Below are 23828 nucleotides of genomic sequence, written 5' to 3' on the forward strand. Positions count from 1 at the left end.
CTCAAAATCATTTTTAAAATCTTTGTATGTCAGATGTATTTGTGAAAACAGAAATATCCCATACTCATATGTTGTTGAAAATCAGGGTTAAACAGAGTAAACTGAAGCAAGGTATAGAATCGGTGACTGGGGCCTCATCAGGTTGATAGCTGAAGGAGACCACTGCTGATGGCAGCCAGCAAATAGAGAAAAGGAAAGAAGGGGGAGAAAATCACACACACATTGAGTGGATGAAGCAAGACAAGCTTCAACAACTTCATGCATATACACACATACATACATACGTAAATACATATATACATACATACACACTCACACATTCAATGGATGGAGCAAAGCTCCAACCAACTTACACATATACACATTCAGTGGATGGAGGAAACTCCAATGAGCTGACTCCAACATATTTATTTTTTCTCTTAGCCTTTTTATATATCTAAAACAAAGTTTTCTACATAAGAAAGGGGTTACCTATATAAGAAAAAGAATATGTAACCACACGTTATATATTCTCTAAAAATAATGATCACAAAAACATGTTCTTCAAAAACAGATTAAAACCATTACCTAAAGGGAAAGCACGACAGGATTACTAATTATGTATTTTTCTCTTGACACTCATACCTAAGTAAACATTTACCATCTATCTTTCTCTCCATAAGTTCATCATAACCCAAAAGCAAAAACCTTTTTGTCATTGATTAACGAAGTTTAAACAAATCAATCTATAGTAGCAAGTTTTTTCCCTATACTTAGCTGACGACATTTGTATTTACCGAGAAACAGATTATTATATATCTTACATCTTATTTTCGGGGTCGATATGCTAAACTGGCTAATCATCTATTTTCTACTCTTATATTCATAATAGAATTATTTACTCTTTAATCATAACCTTACTTTTTCATGATGGACACCAAATCCTATGGCCACATCCCTAGATCAAAAGATTCAGAAACTCAGACCCATCCTAGAATGAATGTTTTCTTTGATCATTAACCTGTCCCAAACCTATTTTTTCTCTTCCAAGTACAAATATGTGTTTTAATGAATGAAAGCTCACTGTTTTTCCTTTCGAACTTATGCAGCCCAAGTAAAGGGGCACATTCTATTCTTAATTCTGACTTTGTTATAACATAAGCCATCTCGTTAAACTCTCTATCAGTTACTCTAACTTCCTAAACCTAGTTAAATTAAATCAAGAAATATGTAAAATTATTAATTCATCTAAACAATATTATTTTTATGAGAATTCATCTTCATATTGAATCTATAGTAAAATCACCCAATAGGTTGGGATTCTTCCCAAGAAGCTGAATTGCTCTCAGCAGCTCCTCCTGCATGGCATCTGCCAATAAGATTTGATTAATGAGCATGTGAGAGAGAAGATGTGATATTGACATCAATTGTATTTTGCTTGAAATGTAGCAATATTTTCATCTAAATCTCCTTTCAGTGAGAAGGCTGAGGTGATGTTATGGAGGTGAACAGGACCCTGGTGACTGAGTTTATTCTCAGAGGAATAACAGATCTTCCAGAGCTGCAAGTTCCCATGTTCTTGATGTTCTTCTTCATCTATGTCACTACCATGATGGGCAACCTTGGCTTGATCGTTCTCATCTGGAAGGATTCCCATCTTCACACACCCATGTACTTTTTCCTTGGAAGTTTAGCCTTTGCTGATGCCTGCACTTCATCCTCAGTGACTCCCAGGATGCTTGTTAATATCTTAGACAATGGTAAGATGATTTCACTCTCTGAATGCATGGCCCAATATTATGTTTTTGGATCCAGTGCAACCACAGAATGTTTCCTCCTGGTAGCGATGGCCTATGACCGCTATGTAGCCATATGCAATCCTCTGCTCTATCTTGTGGTGATGTCCAACAGAGTGTGTACTTGCCTGATCAGTAGCTCATATATAATCGGTTTTCTGCATCCACTAGTCCATGTAGGCCTGCTATTTAGATTAACTTTCTGCAAATCCAATATAATAGATCATTTTTACTGTGAGATCCTGCCACTCCATACAATTTCTTGCACTGACCCATCTATTAATGCATTTGTGGTCTTCATTTTTGCTGCTGTGATACAAGCTGTTACCTTCATGAGTATTGCAGTCTCCTATGCCCATGTCCTCTTTTCCATCCTGAAAACAAAGTCTGAGAGGGGCAGAAGAAAAGCCTTCTCCACCTGCAGTGCCCACCTGCTCTCTGTCTCTTTGTTCTATGGAACTCTCTTCTTTATGTACGTGAGTCCTGGGTCAGGACCAAGTAAATATAAGAATAAGATGTATTCTCTGTTTTACACCATTGTGATTCCTCTACTAAACCCCTTCATTTACAGCTTAAGAAACAAGGAAGTTTTAGGGGCTCTGAGAAAAATCATAAAGCCATAAATATTTTTCAGATAAAATTGGTGTTTATTTATTGAATATATCAAAATATCTAATCTTGTGTTATCAAATATAGTAACCTGATATATTGCTAAATAATAAAATGTAATCTTTAGTCTGTACAATTATAATAGAAATATTATAGATTTATAAATATTTAATGGGCACTTTGAAGGTAGATTTCAAGTATATGTTATTTTTAATCCATACAGATAGATAAAAATTAAATCAGCCAATTAAGTCTCTTTGTAACACAAACTCTAGTGTTTACAGATAATCTTCATATACAAAATGTATAAATTTTAATAGTGCTTTGAATTTATATTGCCTAAATAAATCCTATGTTTGTACAATTCCTTTGTTTAAAATATATTTATCCTCTACAAAATATGTTTTACAACTTTAAACGCATTTTATTTCATGGATAAACGTGACAAATATAAGTTCATCTGTCATAATATTAGGAAAACATAGATTCCATATTAATGCTCAGATATTCTCAGTTTTAAGTGAAATTCTTACTTCATGTGATAACTGCACATTGCTCACAGAATGTATGTATGTGAGTTTGTGTGTGTAACAAACTATATTTCAAACCTCTTTTCAGTAATTCATATAATTATATGACTATATCATATGATCAGTACATAAACTTAAAATAATATTGATCTTAATATTAACCTTAAACCAAATGTGAGAAAGTATACTTTCTTAAGAATTTAAGATGTTTATTTCATGTGCCTATGTGTGCATGCATGCATGTGTATATTCGTGTGTGTGTGTGTGTGTGTGTGTGTGTGTGTGTGAGAGAGAGAGAGAGAGAGAGAGAGAGAGAGAGAGAGAGAGCCTGTTGTGTATGTGTGTATGCATGTGTGTATGCCCCTAACTAACAACTCAAAAGGAAGTATTCCATACCTTACACTGGTCTTTTTTTCTGGCAACTCTTCTGGAAGTAGCATTATCCCACATGAAGGATAACTCCACTTAAACTCGTGTGTGTGTGTGTGTGTGTGTATACATACATATATATACATATATATATGCATGAATATGTATATGTGTGTGCTTTTAGAATAGAATAGGTTACTGCATAACTATTTGCTGTCTTCTTTTTTTTTTTTTTTTTTTTTTGGTTTTTCGAGACAGGGTTTCTCTGTATAGCTCTGGCTGTCCTGGAACTCACTTTGTAGACCAGGCTGGCCTCGAACTCAGAAATCCGCCTGCCTCTGCCTCCCAAGTGCTGGGATTAAAGGCGTGCGCCACCACGCCCGGCTGTGCATAACTATTTGAAACATTCTCTGAATTTTGACAGGAGGGACTAAATGGAGACTTCCAAATTAGATTCTTTCTCTGCATGTCTACTTGTGGATCTATTCCCATTTGCTGCCAGAGGAAGTCACTCTAATGATAACTAGATAAGGCTATGAGTATAGCAAAGTATCATTAAGAATCATTTTATTGTTTGGTTTTTGTTCCTGTCTTTTGTTTTTGGTTTTGGTTTTTTGGTTTTGGTTTTTTGGTTTGGTTTGGTTTTGATTTCTTGTTTGTTTGTTTGTCTGTCTGTCTGTCATGTTTTTTCTTTGAGCTATGTAACCTCTGGTTCTTGGTTACCCAAACAATGTCAAGTATGGGTTTTATTCCCTGGAGTGGGCCTTAGGTCAACTAAAACTTTGGTTGGCAACTCCCACAAGTTCTCTGCCACCACTTCCCTAGCATATTTTACAGAAAGAATAGATTATAGGTCAAGGGTTTTGAGGCTGGGTTGATGTCCAGGTTTCTTTTGGTAACCTACAGAGTGCCTTTCTAAACCAAACATGCTAGAATGTAGGAATGAAGGATCCATATAGACATGGTCAACTTATCCATGTTCTTTGAGCTTGTGGATGTTGTCCTCAGCAATGTGATCTGGCTGTCAGTTTCCAGACAGCAAATGTTTGCTTAGCACCAGCCTGGGATGTTTGGGGATATTCATGTGAACCCCATTGGATAGCAACTTAATTGAATGCCACCCAGTCCTGCCACTGTAAATTTTCCCTGGCTTTGAGAAATGGACGGTTGAAATTCTATATCCCCTGTTACTAGGAATCCTCATCAGGATCACCTTCATAGATTCCAGAAAATCTCCACTGTACCAGGTTTCTACAACACACACCAAATGCACAACTCTAAAATCTCTCCCACACATTCTTCCTCCATCCCATCTTTCCCATGAACACCTAATACTGCTCACTCCTATTGCCATGTAATGAAAGAAAATCTAATCTATTTCACTATCTTAGGGAGATCCATGCCTCCCCCACTAGAAATCTCTTCTTTGCCTAACTACTTGGCTTCTACAGATTGCAGTTTTGTTATAAATTACTTGATGGCTAATATCACTTTATAAATGATACAAATCATGTTTGTAATTCTGGGTCTGGATTACCTCACTCAGGAAGAAATTTTTCTAGTCCTATCAACCTGTGTGAAGGAATTTTAATCCAGCAACATGGCTGTTCTGGCAAGGGGTCCTTCTAGGTCTGAGTAATACAGCTGGAAGGCCAAACCTTTAAGCTCTCTGGCTGGAATAAGACACACTTTTATTACACAGCTTTAATCCTAAATAATGATGTCTGATTGAGGGGCAGACAATGTGACAAATCAGAGAAAGATTTGACAGAATAAGTCAGAGATAGGCAACAACAAACTCTCTTGAGAACAAACAAGAAAGGAAGGCTACTTAAGAAGATTGCAGAGTGAGTCAGGAGTAGAGGGCAGGTCAGTGAGTGCAGTGCCTTTGAATTTAGGCAATGTACTAAAGTTCTGTTGAATTCAGTTCAGTTCAGTTCAGTTCAATACAGTTGAGTCCAGGCAGTTCTGTTCAATTCCATTCAGTTTGTGTAGTCAGTGAATTCAATAAAGTTTAGTTTGTGGAATTCAGAGGCAGTTTTTTCAAAGCAGAGCAATTCCGTGAGAAGTCAAGAGAAACCTGTTTAAATCAGTCAGCTTGGTGAAAAGTTTTGAGTCAAAACAGCTCTCAGTTGAACCATCCAGCCATAGTTCAGATAGAACTAGAAAGGGTGAGGTTATTCAGGAGTAAGCCTCTGAAAGAATAATTACATCTAGTAGAAGAAAGCAAAATTTACAACTTGCCTGCAAATTTCATATTTTTAACAGCTGAGTAATATTCTATTGTTGAAATATAACACATTTTCTTCTTCCATTCTTCTATTGAGGAAGATCTAGTTTCTTCCAGTTTTGCTTCCAGTTTAGGACTATAATAAATAAAGCCTCAATGAATATGGCTGAGGAAGTGTCCTTGTGATAGGATAAGGCATCCTTTGGATATATGCCCAAGAGTAGTGTGACTGAATCTTGAAGTAGACCAATTCTAAATTTTCTAAAGAAACACTACGTTGATTTAGTAGCTGTACAAGTTTGCACTACCCACAGCACTGGAGGATTATTTCCTTGTTCTCTGTCCTTACCTGCATGATCTGTCACATATCTTAGTGATCTTAGGCATTCTGACAGGTGTAAAATAGAGTTTCAAAGTAGTTCTGATTGGCATTTCCCTGATGGCTAAGAATGGTGAGCATTTCTTTAAAGTTTCTCAGCCATTTGAGATTCCTCTATTAAGAATTCTATATTTAGATCTGCACATAATTTTTTCAACTGAATTGTTTGGTTTTTTAGTCTAGTTTTTAAATTCTTTACATATTTTCAATATTGGTTCACTAGCAGATGTGGAGTTGTTAAAAATTTTCCCCATTCCACTGACGGACATTTTGTCCAAATGATGGTATCCTTTGCTTTACAGAAGCTTTTTAGTTTCATGAGGTTCTATTTATTGGTTGTTGAACTTGGTTCCTCCACTATTGCTATTTGTTGAAAAAGTGATCACCAGTGCCAATGTATTCTTTGCCTTCTCTTTTATCAGGTTCAGTGTATTTGGTTTTATGTGGACATCTTTGATCAATCTTGAACTTGAGTTTTGTGCAGGGTAATAAATAGGGATCTATTTGCATTCTTCTACATGCAGGCATCCAGTTTGACTAGCATCATTCATTGAAGATGTTGCCTTTTTTTCCAATGTGTATTTATGGTTATATATATTCAGGTGTCCATAGGTTATGTGGATTTATGTTTGTTTTATATTTAGTTTTACTGATGTGTCTGTTTTTCTTCCAATACATGTGGTTTTATTACTATAGCACTGTGCTACAACTTGAAATAGAAAATGGTGGGATTCTAGTAGCTCCTTTATCCTTCAGAATTATTTTTGCCATTCTTGGTTTTGTTTTGTTTTGTTTTGTTTTGTTTTGTTTTGTTTTTACTTTGCATATGAAGTGGAGAATTGTCCTTTAGAGGTCTTTAAAGAATTGTGTTGACCAACCAGAGAACATGCATGGGATGAACCTACACCCTCTACATACATTTAAAAGATGTGCAACTTGGTCTTCACATAGAAACCCTAACAGAATAGGTAGGGATTGTCTCTGTTGCCTGCCTTTGGATCCATTTTCACTAACTCGGCGGCCTTGCCTAGACTCAGTAGGAGAAGATGTGCCTAGTCTTACTGCAACTTGATATATCAAGGTGGGTAGATATCTATGGGAGGTCTGCCTTAGGTAAAGAACTTTGGTAGATTTTCATTTGTTGAACTATTCCTACATCTTTGGGATAAAGTCTATTTGATTATGGTCAATTATCTTTTGCTATGTTCTTTGATTTTGTTTGTGAATATTTTTTAGTATTTTTGCATCAATGTTCATGAGGGACATTTGTCTCTAATTATCTTTGTTGAGTCTTTATGTGGTTTGGGTGTCAGGGTAACTGTGGCCTCATAAAATGAATTATGCAATGTTCTTTCTGTTCCTATTCTGTTGAATCATTTTGCCAAGAATTGAAAGAACTGGCTCAGGGGTCCTTAGGCCTGCAGTGAGGCTGGGGCTGTGGGGTTCTCTGACTCTTGAACATCCAAGGCACCACTGGGAGTTGCAGAAGAGCAGAGAATGGAGTTCATAGTTATCAGGGAAATGCAAATAAGAATGACTCTGAGATTCTACCTTACACCAATCAGAACGGCTATGATCAAAAACTCAAGGGGCAGCACATGCTGGCAAGAATGTGGAGCAAGGGGAACACTCCTACATTCCTGGTGAGAGTGAAAACTTGTCCAACCACTCTGGAAATCAATTTGGTAGTTTCTCAGAAATTTGGGGATAGTTCTACCGCAAGATTAAGCTATACCACTCCTGGGCATATACACAAAAGATGTCCCACAATCCCAAAAGGATACTTGCTCAACTATTTTCATAGCAGTTTATTAATAATAGCCTGAAACCTGCAAACAACCTAGATGTCCCTTAACTGAAAAATGGATAAAGAAAATGTGGTTTATTTATACAATGGAATAATGCCCGGCTATTAAAAACAAGAACTTCATGAATTTTACAGGCAAATGGATAAAAATCTTGAAAATATCATCCTGAGGGAGATAACCCAGACCCAGAAGGACATTCATGGTAGTTACTTATAATGGGTTTTAGTCAAAAAAAATTATAAGATAACCATGCCACAGTCCTCAGATCGAAAGAAACCAGATATCAAAAATAGTCAAGGGGAGTATCATTAAATCTTTCTCAAAAAGGGAACCAAAATAGACATCAGAGATTGATGGAGGGAAGAATCTAGATGGGAGAGTAGAGAATGAGGAAATGGTATAGGGGTATTAGGTGTAGGGATAGCAGGAGAGAGAGAGAGAGAGAGAGAGAGAGAGAGAGAGAGAGAGAGAGAGAGAGAGAGAGAGAATGGAAATTGGCAGTAAGGTGGCCATATCTAAGAAGAGCCAGAGAACTGGAATGAGGTGGAGGGGAGACCAAAGGATGCCTATGGGGATGACTCTAGGTGAAACTCCTAGAAGAGGAGATATGGATCCTAAAGTGTCACTTTCTGCACCTAGGCAGCACTCCCAGTGGATGGATAAGGACAGCAACCTACCCACAAAACCTTTGACCCAAAATGTGTACTGCCTACAAGATATGCAGGGACAAATATAGAGCAGAGATGAAAGGAATGAGCAACCAATGACTGGCCCAGATTGAGACCCATCCCATGGCCAAGAGCCAGTCTCTGACTGAAAGATACTCTGTTGTGTTTGCAGACAGCATAACTGGCCTCTGAGGAGCTCCATCCAACAACTGATCAAATCAGATGCAGAGACCTACCACCAAATATAAGATGGAGCTCTGGGAGTCTTGTGAAAGAGCTGGAGGAAGGTTTGGAGGGCCTGAAGAGGATAGGCATACCACAAGAAGACCAGCAGAGTCAACTAACCTGGACTCTTGGGGGCTCCCAGAGACTGAGCCACCAACCAAGGATGGGCTAGGTCTAGTACGTGTCCCTGCACATAGCAGATATGTGGCTTGTTCTTCATGTGTGTACCCCAACAATTAGAGCGAGGGCTGTCCCTGAGTCTGGTGACTGCCTGTGGATTCTGATTTCCTAACGGGTCTACCTTTTCTGGCATTTTTGAGAGGATGTGCCTAGTCCTTCATTGATTTCATGTGCCATGGGAAGGAGGGGATACCCAGGGGAACTCCACCTTTTCAGAGGAGAATGAGGGTTAGGGGGAGAAGCTGTGGGAGGGGGAGACTAGGAGGATAGGGGAGCTGATATTGTTATTTAAAGTGAATAATTTAATTGGAAAAAAGGAAATAGTATACTGAGTGGGGTATCCCAGACCCAAAAAGACAAATGCTACATGTTCTGTACTAGAGAGAAAGCCCACAACTCCTACCCCAAATCTAGTGTCAGACATAGTAAAGGTAGCACAAGAATAAACTCAGAATGTCTACTTTTCAAGACTACTTTAAATAAAAAACAAAAGCAGATATTGGCTTTAACTGTCTTGAGTGACCACAGAAAGAAAACAAAAAGAAAAAAATGATAATAGATATTTATTGTGACATACTTTCAAAATATGAAACATTTTCAAAATCTTTTTCCACCTGACATATGAATTGCCTGCAGCTGATTTATCCTCTTGCCTGCACTAAATCAATATGACTGAGAAAATAGGCACTGCACAGTTCCCTACTGAGTGAGTCATGCTGTAAATACGTACAGGGTTTTATAAAACAGCAGGTGTAGACAGGCACCAGAGTCATATATTAACATTAATTAAATGCATGAGGTGAGTCCAGATGACTTACAAATTTATTAGAAAACAAAAGCCCTTAGACTAGGTACAACATTTGTTGTTGATAGAAGTGTTATAAAATTTACAATTTTTCTATATATGTTCCAATAATTTTTAATATATCATAACATTTATTTTTATTGATGGGGGCTACATACCATGGTGTTCAGGTGGGTGGGGGTGAGAGGAAAGCCTTGTGGAACCATTTCTCGTCTTCCAACTTGTGAGTCCTGGGGACACTATTCAGTCTGCCAGACTTGGAGTAGGCATCTCATTGCTGATTCGTCTAGAAAGCTCTCCATTTATTTTTTTATTTGTTTGGTTTTTAATAAATTAAGAAATTTCAGCATTTTCAGTAGGTGTGACAGAAATATTTAGCTCATTAAGCCTACTCATAAATCTCAAGATAAAACAATCTCAGATGCTTTTTTTTTTTCGCTCTTTGGCAGGATTACACAGATTTTCTAAACAGATTTGAGACGAACATTCCACAAGAATAGGGAGGGGGAATGGGTTTGTAATAGGAGGATTTATGCGTAAGTTCAGTAAAATAAAATTAACAGAGTTTTAAAATATCTGAAAAGTGGGGGTGGGGGAGTTTATCATTGTTCTAAGGAAAGAAGTTAATGAGTATATATCAAAACTTGGGTGGGGGTGGAGAGATGACTAAGTTGTCAAAGCACATGCTGCTTTTTCAGAAGATCAGAGCTCCATTCCAAGAACCCCACACAGCCACGCAACTACCTGGAACTCCAGCTCTATTTAGGCTCTCTCTCTATTGCTCCTTAGAACACCAAGAACTCAACCCCTCAGTTCTCTCTCTCTCCTCCTCCTTCTCCCCCTCTCCCTCTCCCTCTCCCTCTTGCTCCTCTCTCTCCTTCTCCCTCTGTATGTCTCCCTCCTCTCTCTCTCTCTCTCTCTCTCTCTCTCTCTCTCTCTCTCTCTCTCTCTCTCTCTCTCTCTCTCTCTCCCTCTCTCTCTCCCTCTCTCTCTCTCCCTCTCTCCTTCTCCTCCTCCTTTCTTTCCCTCTCTCTCTCTCTACCTTAAACTCTCTCTCTCTCACAGGATGTCTCTATAGCAGGGACTGTGGAGGTAGGAGGAGTGTATTTTTCATGTAAAAAGAGACTTTTAGAACTTTAAATAATATGGAACCAAGAGTTTTAGAATGTATGAAGCTGGAAAGCAAGAGTTTCCTGGTTTTATTATTGAAAAACAAAGATTCTTCTCTCAATTAATACAAGCAGACCACAGTGTCCCCTCCCTTCCCTCCTCCTAGCTACTACCTTCTGAAAATTGTAGGATTCCAAAAAAAATGACATCCAAACACAACAAAACAAGATACAATAAGACAAGGCAAAAGCCCTAATTTATAGAATGGAAAAAGCCACCCACGAAGAGAAACAGAATTGCAAAAGTAGGTAAAAGAGTCAGAGACAAGGTGTCTATGAACTATAAAAGCAATTTAAAGTAAAAATATATCAAGCAACATATACTCATGAATGACTCTTAATGTCTTAGCTTACTATTTAAATAATAATTACATGATTAGATTGGTGTATGTAGTCTAACAATAGGCAAGATTTCTATTGTGCTCAGAAACTATAATCTAAAATTAGGATGCACATCAAGAGATAAAAAGATATTTAAAAACTGAAAACTTCAGAAGATAGTTATCATTTCATGAGTTTCTTTAGAGCACCCAAAACTTCCTTGTTTCTTAAGCTGTAAATAAAGGGATTTAGCAGAGGAATCACAACTGTGTAGAACAGAGAATACATTTTATCCTTTTGTTTACCTGATCCAGACCCAGGGCTCACATACATGAAGAGGAGGGTACCATAGAACAAAGAGACAGATAGAAGGTGAGCACTGCAGGTGAAGAAAGCTTTTCTTCTGCCCCTCTCAGACTTCATGTTCAGTACAGCAAATAGGACACGAGCATAAGAGACTACGATGGTCACAGAGGTACTGATTTGTATAGAAGAAGCAAAAATAAAAGCTACCAATCCATTAAGAGATGGATCTGTGCAAGAAATCGCATAGAGTGGCATGATTTCACAGTAGAAATGATCAATAACATTAGATTTACAGAATGTTAATCTGAATAATAATCCCACATGAACTATAGGATTTAGAACACCAATTATATATGATAAACTGATTAACACAGTACAGAGTCTCTTGGACATCACCACTAGATAGAGCAGAGGGTTGCATATGGCTACATAGCGGTCATAGGCCATCGCTACCAGGAGGAAAATTTCAGTAGTTGCACTAAAACAAAAAAAATAAAATTGGGCAAAACACTCACCCCTGGATATTATGTCATTCTTATTTAAAAATTTCATAAGCATCTTTGGTGTCACAGAGGATGATGTGCAGGCATCAGCAAAGGCCAAATTTCCAAGGAAAAGATACATGGGTGTGTGAAGATGAGGGTCCTTCCAGATGAGAAAGATCAAGCCAAGGTTGCCCACCATGGTGATGACATAGATGAAGGAGAACACCAGAAAGAGGGGAACTTGCAGCTCTGGACGATCTGTTATTCCTCTGAGAATAAACTCAGTCAACAGGGTGCTGTTTTTTTCCATCACACCCCCTCAGGATGCTCACTGCAAAGGGAGACGAGACAAAGAAAATATAACCAAGATAATGAGAACAGTACCAGATCATAGTCCCCTTTCACACATGCCAGATGCTCCTTAATAAACAAGAAAGAACAAAGTGAACTCTTTCTGCTTTCAAAGCTTTCCTGAAGTAGGGAAAAATTTATCAACAATTTTGATGTACATTTTTTAAATTTTATTTATTTATTTATTTATTTATTTATTTAGGTTTTTTGAGACAGTTTCTCTGTGTAGCCCTGGCTGTCCTGGAACTCACTCTGTAGACCAGGCTGGCCTCGAACTCAGAAATCCTCCTGCCTCTGCCTCCTAAGTGCCGGGATTAAAGGCATGTGCCACCAATGCCCGGCTCTTGATGTACATTTTATAATATGCAGTTATCTGAAAAGTAGCTGAGGAGATCAGAGACATCGATTTTCTGACCTTATAATTAAATATATATTTAGATTATGTTTAACTTAAATACATTTATAATTTATAGTTTTATATAAAATTTAGAATGGCAAAAAGGGAAAATAGACCGTATACTAAAACATTACTTAAACAAGCCCAAGCTGAAAAAATCTCATTGTATAATGTACTGCTTTACATAATGACATTTTCATTCTCATTTAAAATGGATTTTAACATGCTAATATGCTCTAGTTCTGTCTCCTCTCCTGATGGTTCCCTTCCCCTTTTCAAAAGACATCATTCTGTTTTCAGGTGACATATTTCTTTCAAATATTGTTATAGGGGAGGAAAATGGGCTGTCATTCAGAAATTAGTTATATTGACAGATCTTTCATTCTAAATCATAAACAAGTCCGGTGATAAGTTGAAAATTTTAACTATTTCTGTTCTTTCTATCCTTTTCAAATATGTTGCCTGATTACACATATGTGTTAACAAACACAATTTTGACTAATCTTTTCATTTTTTTCAACAAAACGCATATAAAGAAGCACTAATTCATTTCTTTATGGGATTAAACACACCTGAATTAAAATATTATAATTTTTGTTTGTAACAAAGAACTGAATACTCATATGTTAACTCATAATGTAACACTCACATTTATTTTAAAAGAGAACACATACACACACAGATGTACATAAACTTGTTTACATATTAATGAAATGTCTAAGAAAAATAATTTAAACATGCCAGGGTGGAAAATTGTCTAGTGAATTAAGAATATTTTTAGTATTTCAGTTATCCATTGTTTAAAAGAGATTTTAACAATTCCACAGTGTCTCCTGAGCTTCTAGCTGCTTGAAGAAAATTTGAAATTAAACGTGCTGTTAAATATCATGGGGCACAGGGCCACGGAATGAATGGTCAATGTCTCCATTATCTGCATTCTGCATAAGTTATAAAAAATTATATTTATATAAACAATCAATTAGCTAAAACTTGCTTAGGTTAAAACTAATTTACAATGCTCACAGATAGAAGATGCAAAGCAGAAAATTTCAACAAGCCCTGTATACACATGTATAGAGTGTAACCAGCCAGGGCTGTGGTTCCAGATCCTATACAATACAGCAGAGGAGCATTTAAATAAGGACCAACCATATTTCTGTAATAATAAATGTGCATAATCTGGGCTAAATGTAGTTTGAACACTTGTATCACTACATTGATGAGCTAAAATTGGAGCTAATCACTCAGAAATACAAAGTTTCATTCTGTAATTTTGTAGTGAGTAGGAATGACCATACAGTCTTAAAACAAATATTGTCCAATGGGTTTCCTACCAAAATACATGTTTAATTTTTCAAACCTTAGTATGTAATTCTGCATAGAATAAGTAACTGCTCCATGCCTATATCTCTGATATTAATAAATTAGTTTTCTCAAATCATCTGTTTTATTTTTGTAAAACGCATGTAAATGAGAAATCTATAGAAGAATAGGCAAGGAATCTTCTTGAGGAAATAAAATATGTAGAAGATCTGAAATATTATATTGAAAGAGGCAGAGGGTATTTCATGCTTCTTCATTTCAACTAAATAAAAAAATATTCTGTGAAATTTGTTCTCCTTCATCCTTTCTGAGAATAGGAAACACGATATTTGCTTAGAGTTTTATTAGATAATGAAACATTAGCAGAACAGCATATAAACTCTGGAAAAATATTAAATGTTCCTATGTCTTATATAAAAACCATAATATGACATTAGTATTATATTGGCCAAGCATTTAACATAAAACAAATACTGTTGTTGTGGGGGAATCTTCCTCTCTTCATATTCCCAGGATGCCCATGGAATTCATTAACCAGGTGAGTAAGCAGGCATAGATGCCACAGAAAGCCACACATCCCTGTGATCCCAAGAAACCAAAAATTCACATTGATTATGAACATTCTCAAAGTAAAAGTCAGAAAGGGACATTTCACTTACTAAGAATCCCAGCATAGAGGTTAACCACATGAACTCTTACAAATTCACACGATTGAGCTCAAATCTTTGATGAATAAACACATAGCTGTGAGTGACAAGGAATAAGAGAAAGTAAACAAAATAACAAAAGAGTTCACTTACCTTTTCAGAACTTCTTGTGCCCCACTCACTAGATAGTTCCCCTAAAATATACTTACAGAATAGCATTCCCATGCAGTTAATAACATATTATGACCTACTTTTGGTAATGAAGTGGTTGAAAATATTATTTTTTTCTCACCGAGTTCCTATGAAAATCTCTGCAAGCCTGGATTCCAGGAAGTATAAGTCTCCATGAAGATATTCAAGTTTCAACAACAAGAGTGTCCAAAACAACTGTCCTCTTAGTGCCAATATACTTTAACAAAGCAGTTTGTAGGGAATATATATTTATTACCTGCAATCTTATTTATAAAATGCAATTCTAAAACTCCCTTAATGCTACCAAAAATTCCCTATAGGGTGAGTCCAATGTGCTGGGCATTGTTTATTATCCAGCTAATTATTACTAACAAACCTATTGCAACTGGTTTTACACAGGCTCACTTGCTTTCTAAAACCAAATATTAAAGATCAGTTACAAAAAGTATTTATTTACTCCAGTGACATTATTCAGTATTTTTTATGTAATTGACTTCCCATCTTTATTGTTTTGATCAATAATTATATTTTAAATATACAAAAATATTTTATTAATATATCTACTAGTGTGAGTATTAATTATGCTTATGAAAATTATCAAATATTTCTTTTGCATTTTTATTTTAAGCAAGCATTTGGTAATTCAGAATTGATCAATGGTAGACTAGATTATTTCACACACTTCCTCCATTGAGAAGAAATTTTATTGAACCCTATGATATTGCCAATATAGATCCATTTTTCATATGTAATACAATATGGCTTACTGTAACCAAATTATCAAAAAATGTTTAAGGCAATAAAAGTACATAAAATCTTAGAGAACAGATTGTTTCGGTCTTACTGATTACTGGTGAATATTGATAGCATTTTCATGAAAACATCTTTTATCTTCTACCCATTCATGTCTTTCCATTTATGTATACAATATTTGTATATACTGTTAAAAAACAAAATGATTTTTTTATTTTTGGTTTTCAAGACAGTTTCTCTGTATAGCCTTGGATGTCCTGGAACTCACTCTGTAGACCAGGCTGGCCTTGAACTCAGAAATCTGCCTGCCTCTGCCTCCCAAGTGCTGAGATTAAAGGCGTGCACCACCACTGCAGAAGTGGATGCTCAACAGTCATCTATAAGATGGAACACAGGGCCCCCAATGGAGGAGCTAGAGAAAGTACCCAAGGAGCTGAAGGAGTCTGCAATCCTATAGGAGGAACAACAATATGAACTAACCAGTAACCCCAGAGCTCATGTCTCTAGCTGCATATGTAGCAGAAGATGGCCTAGTCAGCCATCACTGGAAAGAGAGGCCCCTTGGTCTTGCAAACTTTAGATGCCACAGTACAGGGGAACAACAGGGCCAAGAAGCAGGAGTAGGTGGGTAGGGGAGGAGCATGGGGGGGAGGGTATAAGGAACTTTCAGGATATCATTTGAAATTTGAAATATATATAAAGAAAATATCTAATAAAAAAAAACTGCCTCAAAAAATGATGTGACTGTTCATATTCTTTCTTAACTAAATAAACCACATATTTTCTAATTTGTAACTTGAAAACTTATGAGTTTATATTTTTCTGGTTATAAATGTTTTCTGAAAGCATATCTGCATCAAAGGCTCAGGGGCAAACTTTTGAGGAAAAAGGACAGACAAATTGGCTGTAAGAACCAGAAGATCAGGGAGTTTGTTGTGAGGCTGTGTCTTCTAGGAAATTCAGGAACAATGTCCATAAAGTCTCAGCAACATTGTCAACATTTTGTGAGCTGAGTAATAATGACACTTATGAACATGCCAAACAGAATAGAGAAAAGCCCATGAGAACTCAGCCCTCCACAAAGAACGATGGGAACATGACGAAAGCTGAGAGCAGAAGTCTTCCCAGGGAAGATCATGGCAATTGGTTATCCAGTATTAAATGGCCAGCCCTGAAAATATGCAAGAAAAATCACACAGACTGGACAGATATATATAATATATACCATACATTATTCATATCAATATACTATTGATAAATATATGGAGATATATGTATATACCTATATATACCAATAATACATTGTATATTATATACTATATATACTTATATATTCAATAGTAATTTTGAAAAGAAATAGGATGCCATGAATTTGAAGGCAAATAGACAGGGGTATGTGGGAGTGTTGGAAGGGAGGAAAGAAAAGAGGAAAATATTGAATTCAAATATAGTGTCAAAAAAGTTCTATGAATATCTCAAATCTTCACGTTGAAAAACACTGCAACCAAACATATTGTTAAGGATGTTAACATACATTGTTAAGGATGTTGTCTGACACTTTGGCCATGAGACTGTGGGTATTTTTGATGTATTACATATATCATAACAAGTCATGCATGTTAGTTTTTCACACAAGACAAAACCAGCAAACATTATTTTTATATGGATGCACATAATAGCATATCTATATGTACACAAAAATATCGCAAAATTTTCATAACCCACTATATTTCCCTTGGAAAAACTATAACGATTTTTAGAGTTACCTTAAACTTTGAATTACCTTAAATTTCACCTAAAATTGGAATATTTTGGTTTCATCTATTTATGACTACAAAATGGTGTATTGATGTATGCATGTAATACTTCATGATCAGCAATCAGTACCATACTGAGAGGACATGACAGAATGTCTCCTTATCCCTTGAAACCTTCTTCCCACAACAAACATTTCCTAGGTCCATCAACTCTCAAGCCTCTGATAATTACATATCTATATTTCCATGTGTCTCATTGTGTTAGATTCTGCATTTACGAGGGGTTAAGTAGTACTGGGCCTTCTGTGCCTGGGTAATTTCATTTGGCATATATTCCTGATTCATTCATTTTTAAGGATGAAATTCTGTGAGGAGCGGTGTGGCAGCAGTCCCAAGATGGCGCCCAGGACTGCAGCTAAGTCTTATGACTTGCACCTGACTTCCTCATGAACCTGAAAATAACCCACGACCATCGTAAGAGCTGCGCAGGTGCACCATGATGCTGGCGGTGTAAACAAGTCCATATTTGGTGGAGATGGGCCCCTGCTGCCCTGATTGTCTGAAGCTGTGTGCCTGGTGAGGTGACATGGCCTGCTGTGAGTGGATGGGGGCTGAGAGTATATAAGAGTGAGAGACCCGGAGTTCAGGGGAGAAAAAAGATGAAGCAAGAGAGATGAAGACTGAAGCTTGCTGAAAAAAACTGCTGTTAGAAGACCTGGTGGTCGTGTCGTTCTTGCTGGTTGAGAGCGGACACAACAAATGGTGGCCCTTATAATGACTCGACTCCCCCACCAAAGAGTTCAGAACTTTCAGCAGTCAGTGTTTGCTAGCAGGGTAAGTTCACGGTAAGTGAAACTTACAACCCCAGGAGTTTGGGAAGGACCTTGGATAAAATAGAAGCAAATATAAAGTTGCCAGGAAGCAGGCACAAAGTAACACAGGAGTTTTGGGAAGGACCTTGGATAAAATAGAGGCGAATATAAAGTTACCAGGAAGCAGGCACAAAGTAAAAGTGAAACCATGGGAGCGTCCTCATCCATCCAATTTCTTCATCTCTTCAGAAGCTCCTTAAGTCTAAAGGTTTGAAAATTCAAAGAAAAACCATAGAAAAGTTTCTTGATGAGTGCGATACTGTCGCACCTTGGTTCTCTGTCTCAGGCAACCTCACAGTCGCTTGCTGGGAGAAGGTAGGTAGGTACTTAGATGTTGCCTGGGAGCAGGGGATCCTGAAGGGAGGAATGAAGGCAGTGTGGAGGATGGTAAGGAGCTGTTTGGATGATGAATGCTGTTGCAGGGCGCTAGAAGCTAGCCAGCAAATTCTGGAGCAGTTAAAAGAGGAGAGGTTGTTACAATCTGAGAAGGACAAGACATCGTCAAGCAGCTCAGAAAGTGAAACAGAAGAGGAATTAGAGTGATTGGCAAAGAGAGTGGAAAAAAACAAATTGTGCCCTGACTTGACTAAGCAAAAAGGGGAGAAGTCGAAGGAAGAGGGAAATAAGAATGTGAAAGGAGACACAGTGTTATCAGGTGGACAGGAAAGACTAAACAAAAGAGCGGAGGCAGAGGAGGAAGGTAAATTAGCTTCTGCACCCCCTCCTTATGCCTCCTCGGCAGCTGCCTATGGGCGGACCTTCTGTCCGGAAATTTGGAGACAGGTTAGATTCTCCTTGCTGGGATGTCCTATTTTCACCGACCAAGCAGGGCAGAGATATCATGAGCCTCTAGATTTCAAAGTAATCAGGAATTTGGCTGAGTCAGTGCAGCCGTAAGACCTAACTGTCTCCTATACTGTAGCTCAAGTAGAGGCCTTGAATAGACACTGCATGATGCTGTCTGATTGGGCAGGCTTGGTGAAGGCGTGCCTTTCACCTGGGCAGTATTTAGATTGGAAAGCCTTTCTTATTGAATTTGCAAATGAATAGGCAGCTGCTAACATTGTTGCAGGAAATCCAGCATGGGATAGGGTTATGCTGCTTGGCCAAGGTCAATTTGCACAACAACAGACAGGATAGCCACTGCAGGTGTTTGAGCAGGTGAATCAGATTGCCATAAGGATGTGGAAACCATTGCCCAACAGAGGGGAAGTTAGTGGAAACTTGAGTAAGATTGTGCAAGGTCCCCCTGAGCTGTTCTCAGAATTTTTAGCCAGGATGGTTGAGGCAGCAGGAAGAGTATTTGGTGACCCCGATACTGCTATGCCCCTGATAAGGCAGTTGGTTTATGAACAATGTACCTGAGAGTGTAAGGCTGCCATTACGCCTTTTAAAAGCAAGGGTATCGAGGCATGGATGAAGGTTTGCTGAGAGCTTGGTGGGCCATTGACCAATGCTGGTCTTGCAGCAGCTGTCATGCAGTTGCAAAAGAGGAAGAGGGATGTGCCTCCAGGAGCTTGCTTTAGGTGTGGCAAGCATAGACACTTGAAGAAGAATTGCCCTGAAAAAGGAAGTGGCTCCGGGGGAAGCAGAACTCGCCCCCCTGGGTTGAGTCCAAAGTGTAGGAAAGGGAATCACTGGGCTAGTGAATGCAGATCAGTCAGAGACATCCATGGTCAGCCTCTTACTCCTGGATATGGAGGTGCGTGGTCAAAAAACTGACAGCCCTTGCTTCCAGGGCCCGCAAATATATGGGGCAGTGGACAACTCCCAGGGGGAGGAGGAGACCTGGCCAACATTGAGACATCCCCACAACCGCGGAGAGCCACTGAAGGTTCAGCAGGATTGGACCTCCACTCCACCACCAGACTCGTATTGACTCCCCAGATGGGCACACAGGTGATTGAGACAGATTTTAAAGGTCCTCTACAAAAGGACATGATAGTACTGTTATTTGGCCGCTCCACGTCCACTTTAAACGGGCTCATCGTCCATCCAGGAGTTATTGACCCTGATTATCAAGGGGTAGTTAAGGTTATGGTCTCATCACCACGAGGTATTGTGTCCATCTCCCTGGGGATCGAGTAGCTCAAATTGTCCTTTTAACTAGCCTTCATGGGTGCTTCCCCTCCGCTGGTAAACAAAGAGGAAAAGGAAGGTTTGGTGCCTCGGGTGTAGACCTGACATGTCTCTCTCTGCAGATGGACCAGCGTCCAGTTCTGGAGTTGAAGGTGGATGGCAAGGCCATCCTAGGGCTCCTAGAAAATGGAGCTGATCGCAGCATCATAGTACAGAAGGATTGGCCCCAGGGATGGCCAGTGCAAAGTTCTAATCAGATGCTGTGAGGCCTAGCGTAGGCAAAAGCTCCGGATATGAGTGGACAGAATCTGAAATGGAAAGATGCTGAGGGCCCTTCAGGGAAAATTCAGCCTTAGGTGCTAGAGCTCCCCATTTCTTTATGGGGAAGAGATCTATTAAAAGATTTAGGCTTGAGACTTACCAATGAATCTTTGCCTATTTCTCGACATCTGATGCAGGATATGGGGTGGCATCCTTCCTATGGGTTAGGGAAATATTTGCAAGGAAGAAAGTCCCCCATGATACAAAAGAAGAAAATGAATACTGAAGGCCTGGGTTTTTCCTAGGGGCCACTGAGGAGGGCATTCCCATAACCTGGAATAAGAGGAACCCAGTGTGGGTACCTCAGTGGCCCTTGTCTAAGGAAAAATTACAGGCAGCCAAAAGTTTGGTTGAGAGGCAACTTCAATTAGGCCATATTCGTCCCTCTGTTTCATCATGGAACACACCTATGTTTGTAATAAAAAAGAAGTCAGGCAAATGGAGATTGTTGCATGATCTTCGAGCCATCAATGCACAGATGCAGGTTATGGGGTCCATACAAAGAGGCTTGCCATTGTTGTCTGCTTTGCCCCAGTATTGGCCCCTTATAGTAAAGATATTGGAAGGAGATCCTGATTTAAATTCAGTGCGGAGTCTGACCCCTGAGGCTAGACAAGCCTTGTCCATTGTAGAAAAGGAGCTGAGTAAAGCACAATTAATGAGATGTAAGGAGGGAGTGCCCATCAACCTTATGATACTGCAAACAGAAATGCAGCCCACTAGTTTAGTTTGAGAAGAAGGACCTTTGCTCTAGATTCATCCAAGAATATCCATGGGTAAGACTGTGGAACATTATTCTACTACAGTAGCAAATTTGGCGTTGATGGGAATTCAACAATGTTTGCAGCATTTTGGATGTCATCCGGGCATGTTGATTATTCCCTGTGATAGTCATCAGCAAAATGTTTTGGTAGCCACAGTGGATGAGTGGGCCATTCTGTTTTGCAGCTTTAATGGCACAATAGATAATCATTATCCTAAACATCCATTGGTTACCTTTTATAAAGCTCATGCTGTTGTGTTTCCTAAGATAGGGCAGGAAAGGCTCATTTCAGGAGCGGTGAATGTGTTTACAGATGGGTCCAAAACTGGATGTGGAGCCTATCTTATTGAATCTCAACAACCGATTCTTAGGCAATATCAACCTGGAACACCCCAACTGGTGGAGTTACAAATTGTGTTAGAAGTATGTAAAAATTGTCCTTTTTCCTTCAATTTAATTTCTGAATCTCAATATGTGGTTAATCTGGTTAAAGGATTAGTAGTTGTGGGACAAATTCGATCGCATAGTCCCATATTTGAATTGGCTGCTACATTGCAGCTGCTCATTTGGCAGCGCTTCGCTCCAGTGCATGTTAATCATATTTGCGCCCATACAGGGCTCCCAGGACCTTTGAGCAGAGGGAATGATGTTGTGGATGCCTGCACACGAAAGCAACTTGTGTTTTTATCTACCACCTTAGAATTGGCCAAAGTCTTTCATGATAAGTTTCATGTTAATGCTAGTACCTTGCAGAAAAGGTTCCATATCTCTAGGGCTGAAGCACGAGACATAGTTGTTTCCTGTGGGCATTGCACCGTGTTCCAACATCCTCCTTCTTTTGGAGTGAATCCTCGAGGCTTATTGCCCCTTCAGGTATGGCAAATGGATGTTACTCATGTTCCTAAATTTGGAAAGCTTAAATATGTTCATGTCTCAGTGGATAGCTGCTCAGGTATCGTGCATGCCACCCCTATGTCGGGGGGGGGGGAAGCAATTCATGCTATCCAGCATTGTCTCGATGCCTGGGCTGCCTGGGGCAAACCCCAACAGCTTAAAACAGATAATGGACCTGCCTATACTGCAAAGACCTTTATGTCCTTTTGTCAACAAATGGAAGTGCAAGTGAAGCATGGCTTACCCTATAATCCTCAAGGGCAGGGGATTATTGAAAGAATCCATAGAACCATCAAAGAGATGTTTCAAAAACAAAAAGGGGGAATAGGCCATAGCTGCACCCCTAAGATGAGACTCTCTTTAGTTCTTTATACTTTAAATTTTTTATATTTGAATAAAGATGGCCACGCAGCAGCAGATAGACATGTTCAAAGAGTGCCTGGCCTACAAGGATATGCCAGGTGGAAAGATGTGCTTACAGGAATATAGAAAGGACCGGATCCAGTGTTTACGTGGGCGAGAGGGTCTGTTTGTGTGTTTCCACAGGACCAGATGGAACCCCTTTGGGTGCCAGAGAGGTTGGTGAGATGCTGCAAGAATGAGGCTCCTGATCCAGTTGCCCCTGTGGATGTGGTGGATGATCCCACGAGCACAAACGATGGAGCCAAGATGGGAAATCCTTTCAGTGTTCCCGAAGCTGATGCCAGTTCAACATGAAGTTCAAGTTTTCCCACACTTTTTTGCTAGATCCCTGAATACCCCTTAAAGAGATATGCCCTATAGAAGGCAATGTTAGTATTAAGTTAAAGGGTATTTTTTTAATAGTTAATCAGATTAAGGAAAGTAGTGATTGTGTTCAGCTTTATAATCAGTCTGCAACTTGGTTTGATAAGCCTGGTTTAAATCATGGCTTTCTGGCTATCTATCCCTTGCTTCAGGGCTGATGAGCAGGAATGGGAGCCCTGGGATGTATGCTTGTAATAGTGTGTGTGTTGTGTGTTTGATGTATGTGTCGGGTACAGCATGTGCAGGCCCGCACTTCCGCCATGGTGGCAAGTCTTATGACTTGCACATGACTTCCTCATACACCTGAAAATAAGCCACAACAATTGTGAGAGCTGCACAGGTGCACCATGATGCTGGTGGTGTAAACAAGTCCATATTTGGTGGAGACGTGCCCCTGCCGCCCTGATTGGCTGAAGCTGCGTGCCTGGTGAGGTGACGTGGCCTGCCGTGAAAAATGGGGGCTGAGAGTATATAAGCGTGAGAGGCCCAGGGTTTAGGGAAGAAAAAAGATGAAGTGAGAGAGATGAAGACTGAAGCTTGCTGAATAAACTGCTGTTAGAAGAACTGGTGGTTGTGTCGTTCTTGCTGGTCAAGAGCAGACACAACAAAATTCACATCTTTTGAATAGTATAATAGTTTATATATTTAGTTTTACATTAAACATTTATGTATATATCTTTTTGTAGGTTCCTCTCACTTAATTTGTTAATCTACACATTAGTGGGCAAATAGAATACATTAATACATTAGGCATTTTGGAAGATGCTGAAGTAGACATGAGGGTGTAGACATATCCTTAGTATACTGATACTTTAGGTCTACTTGTTGTCTTTG

At 38.8% G+C, this 23828-nt stretch overlaps 2 protein-coding genes across 2 annotated transcripts; one reads left to right on the forward strand and one right to left on the reverse strand.

Annotated features, from left to right (window-relative positions):
• The first annotated feature begins 1477 nt into the window (after positions 1–1477).
• LOC110311699 (olfactory receptor 5AC1-like) lies at positions 1478–2398 on the forward strand. Its single transcript, XM_021185172.2, has one exon. The coding sequence runs from the start codon at positions 1478–1480 to the stop codon at positions 2396–2398; it is 921 nt and encodes a 306-aa protein (XP_021040831.2).
• Positions 2399–10678: 8280 nt separating this feature from the next.
• Positions 10679–14998, reverse strand: LOC110311671 (olfactory receptor 5AC1-like). Its single transcript, XM_021185129.2, has 2 exons — positions 14870–14998; positions 10679–12190 (listed from the first exon to the last, which is right to left on the reverse strand). The coding sequence occupies exon 2, from the start codon at positions 12167–12169 to the stop codon at positions 11252–11254; it is 918 nt and encodes a 305-aa protein (XP_021040788.1). The 5' UTR covers positions 12170–12190; positions 14870–14998; the 3' UTR covers positions 10679–11251.
• Between the last annotated feature and the right edge of the window lie 8830 nt (positions 14999–23828).

This window comes from Mus caroli, unplaced genomic scaffold (genome assembly GCF_978045245.1).
Source record: "Mus caroli unplaced genomic scaffold, Mus_caroli_1 scaffold_17, whole genome shotgun sequence".
Classification (NCBI taxonomy): Eukaryota; Metazoa; Chordata; class Mammalia; order Rodentia; family Muridae; genus Mus; species Mus caroli.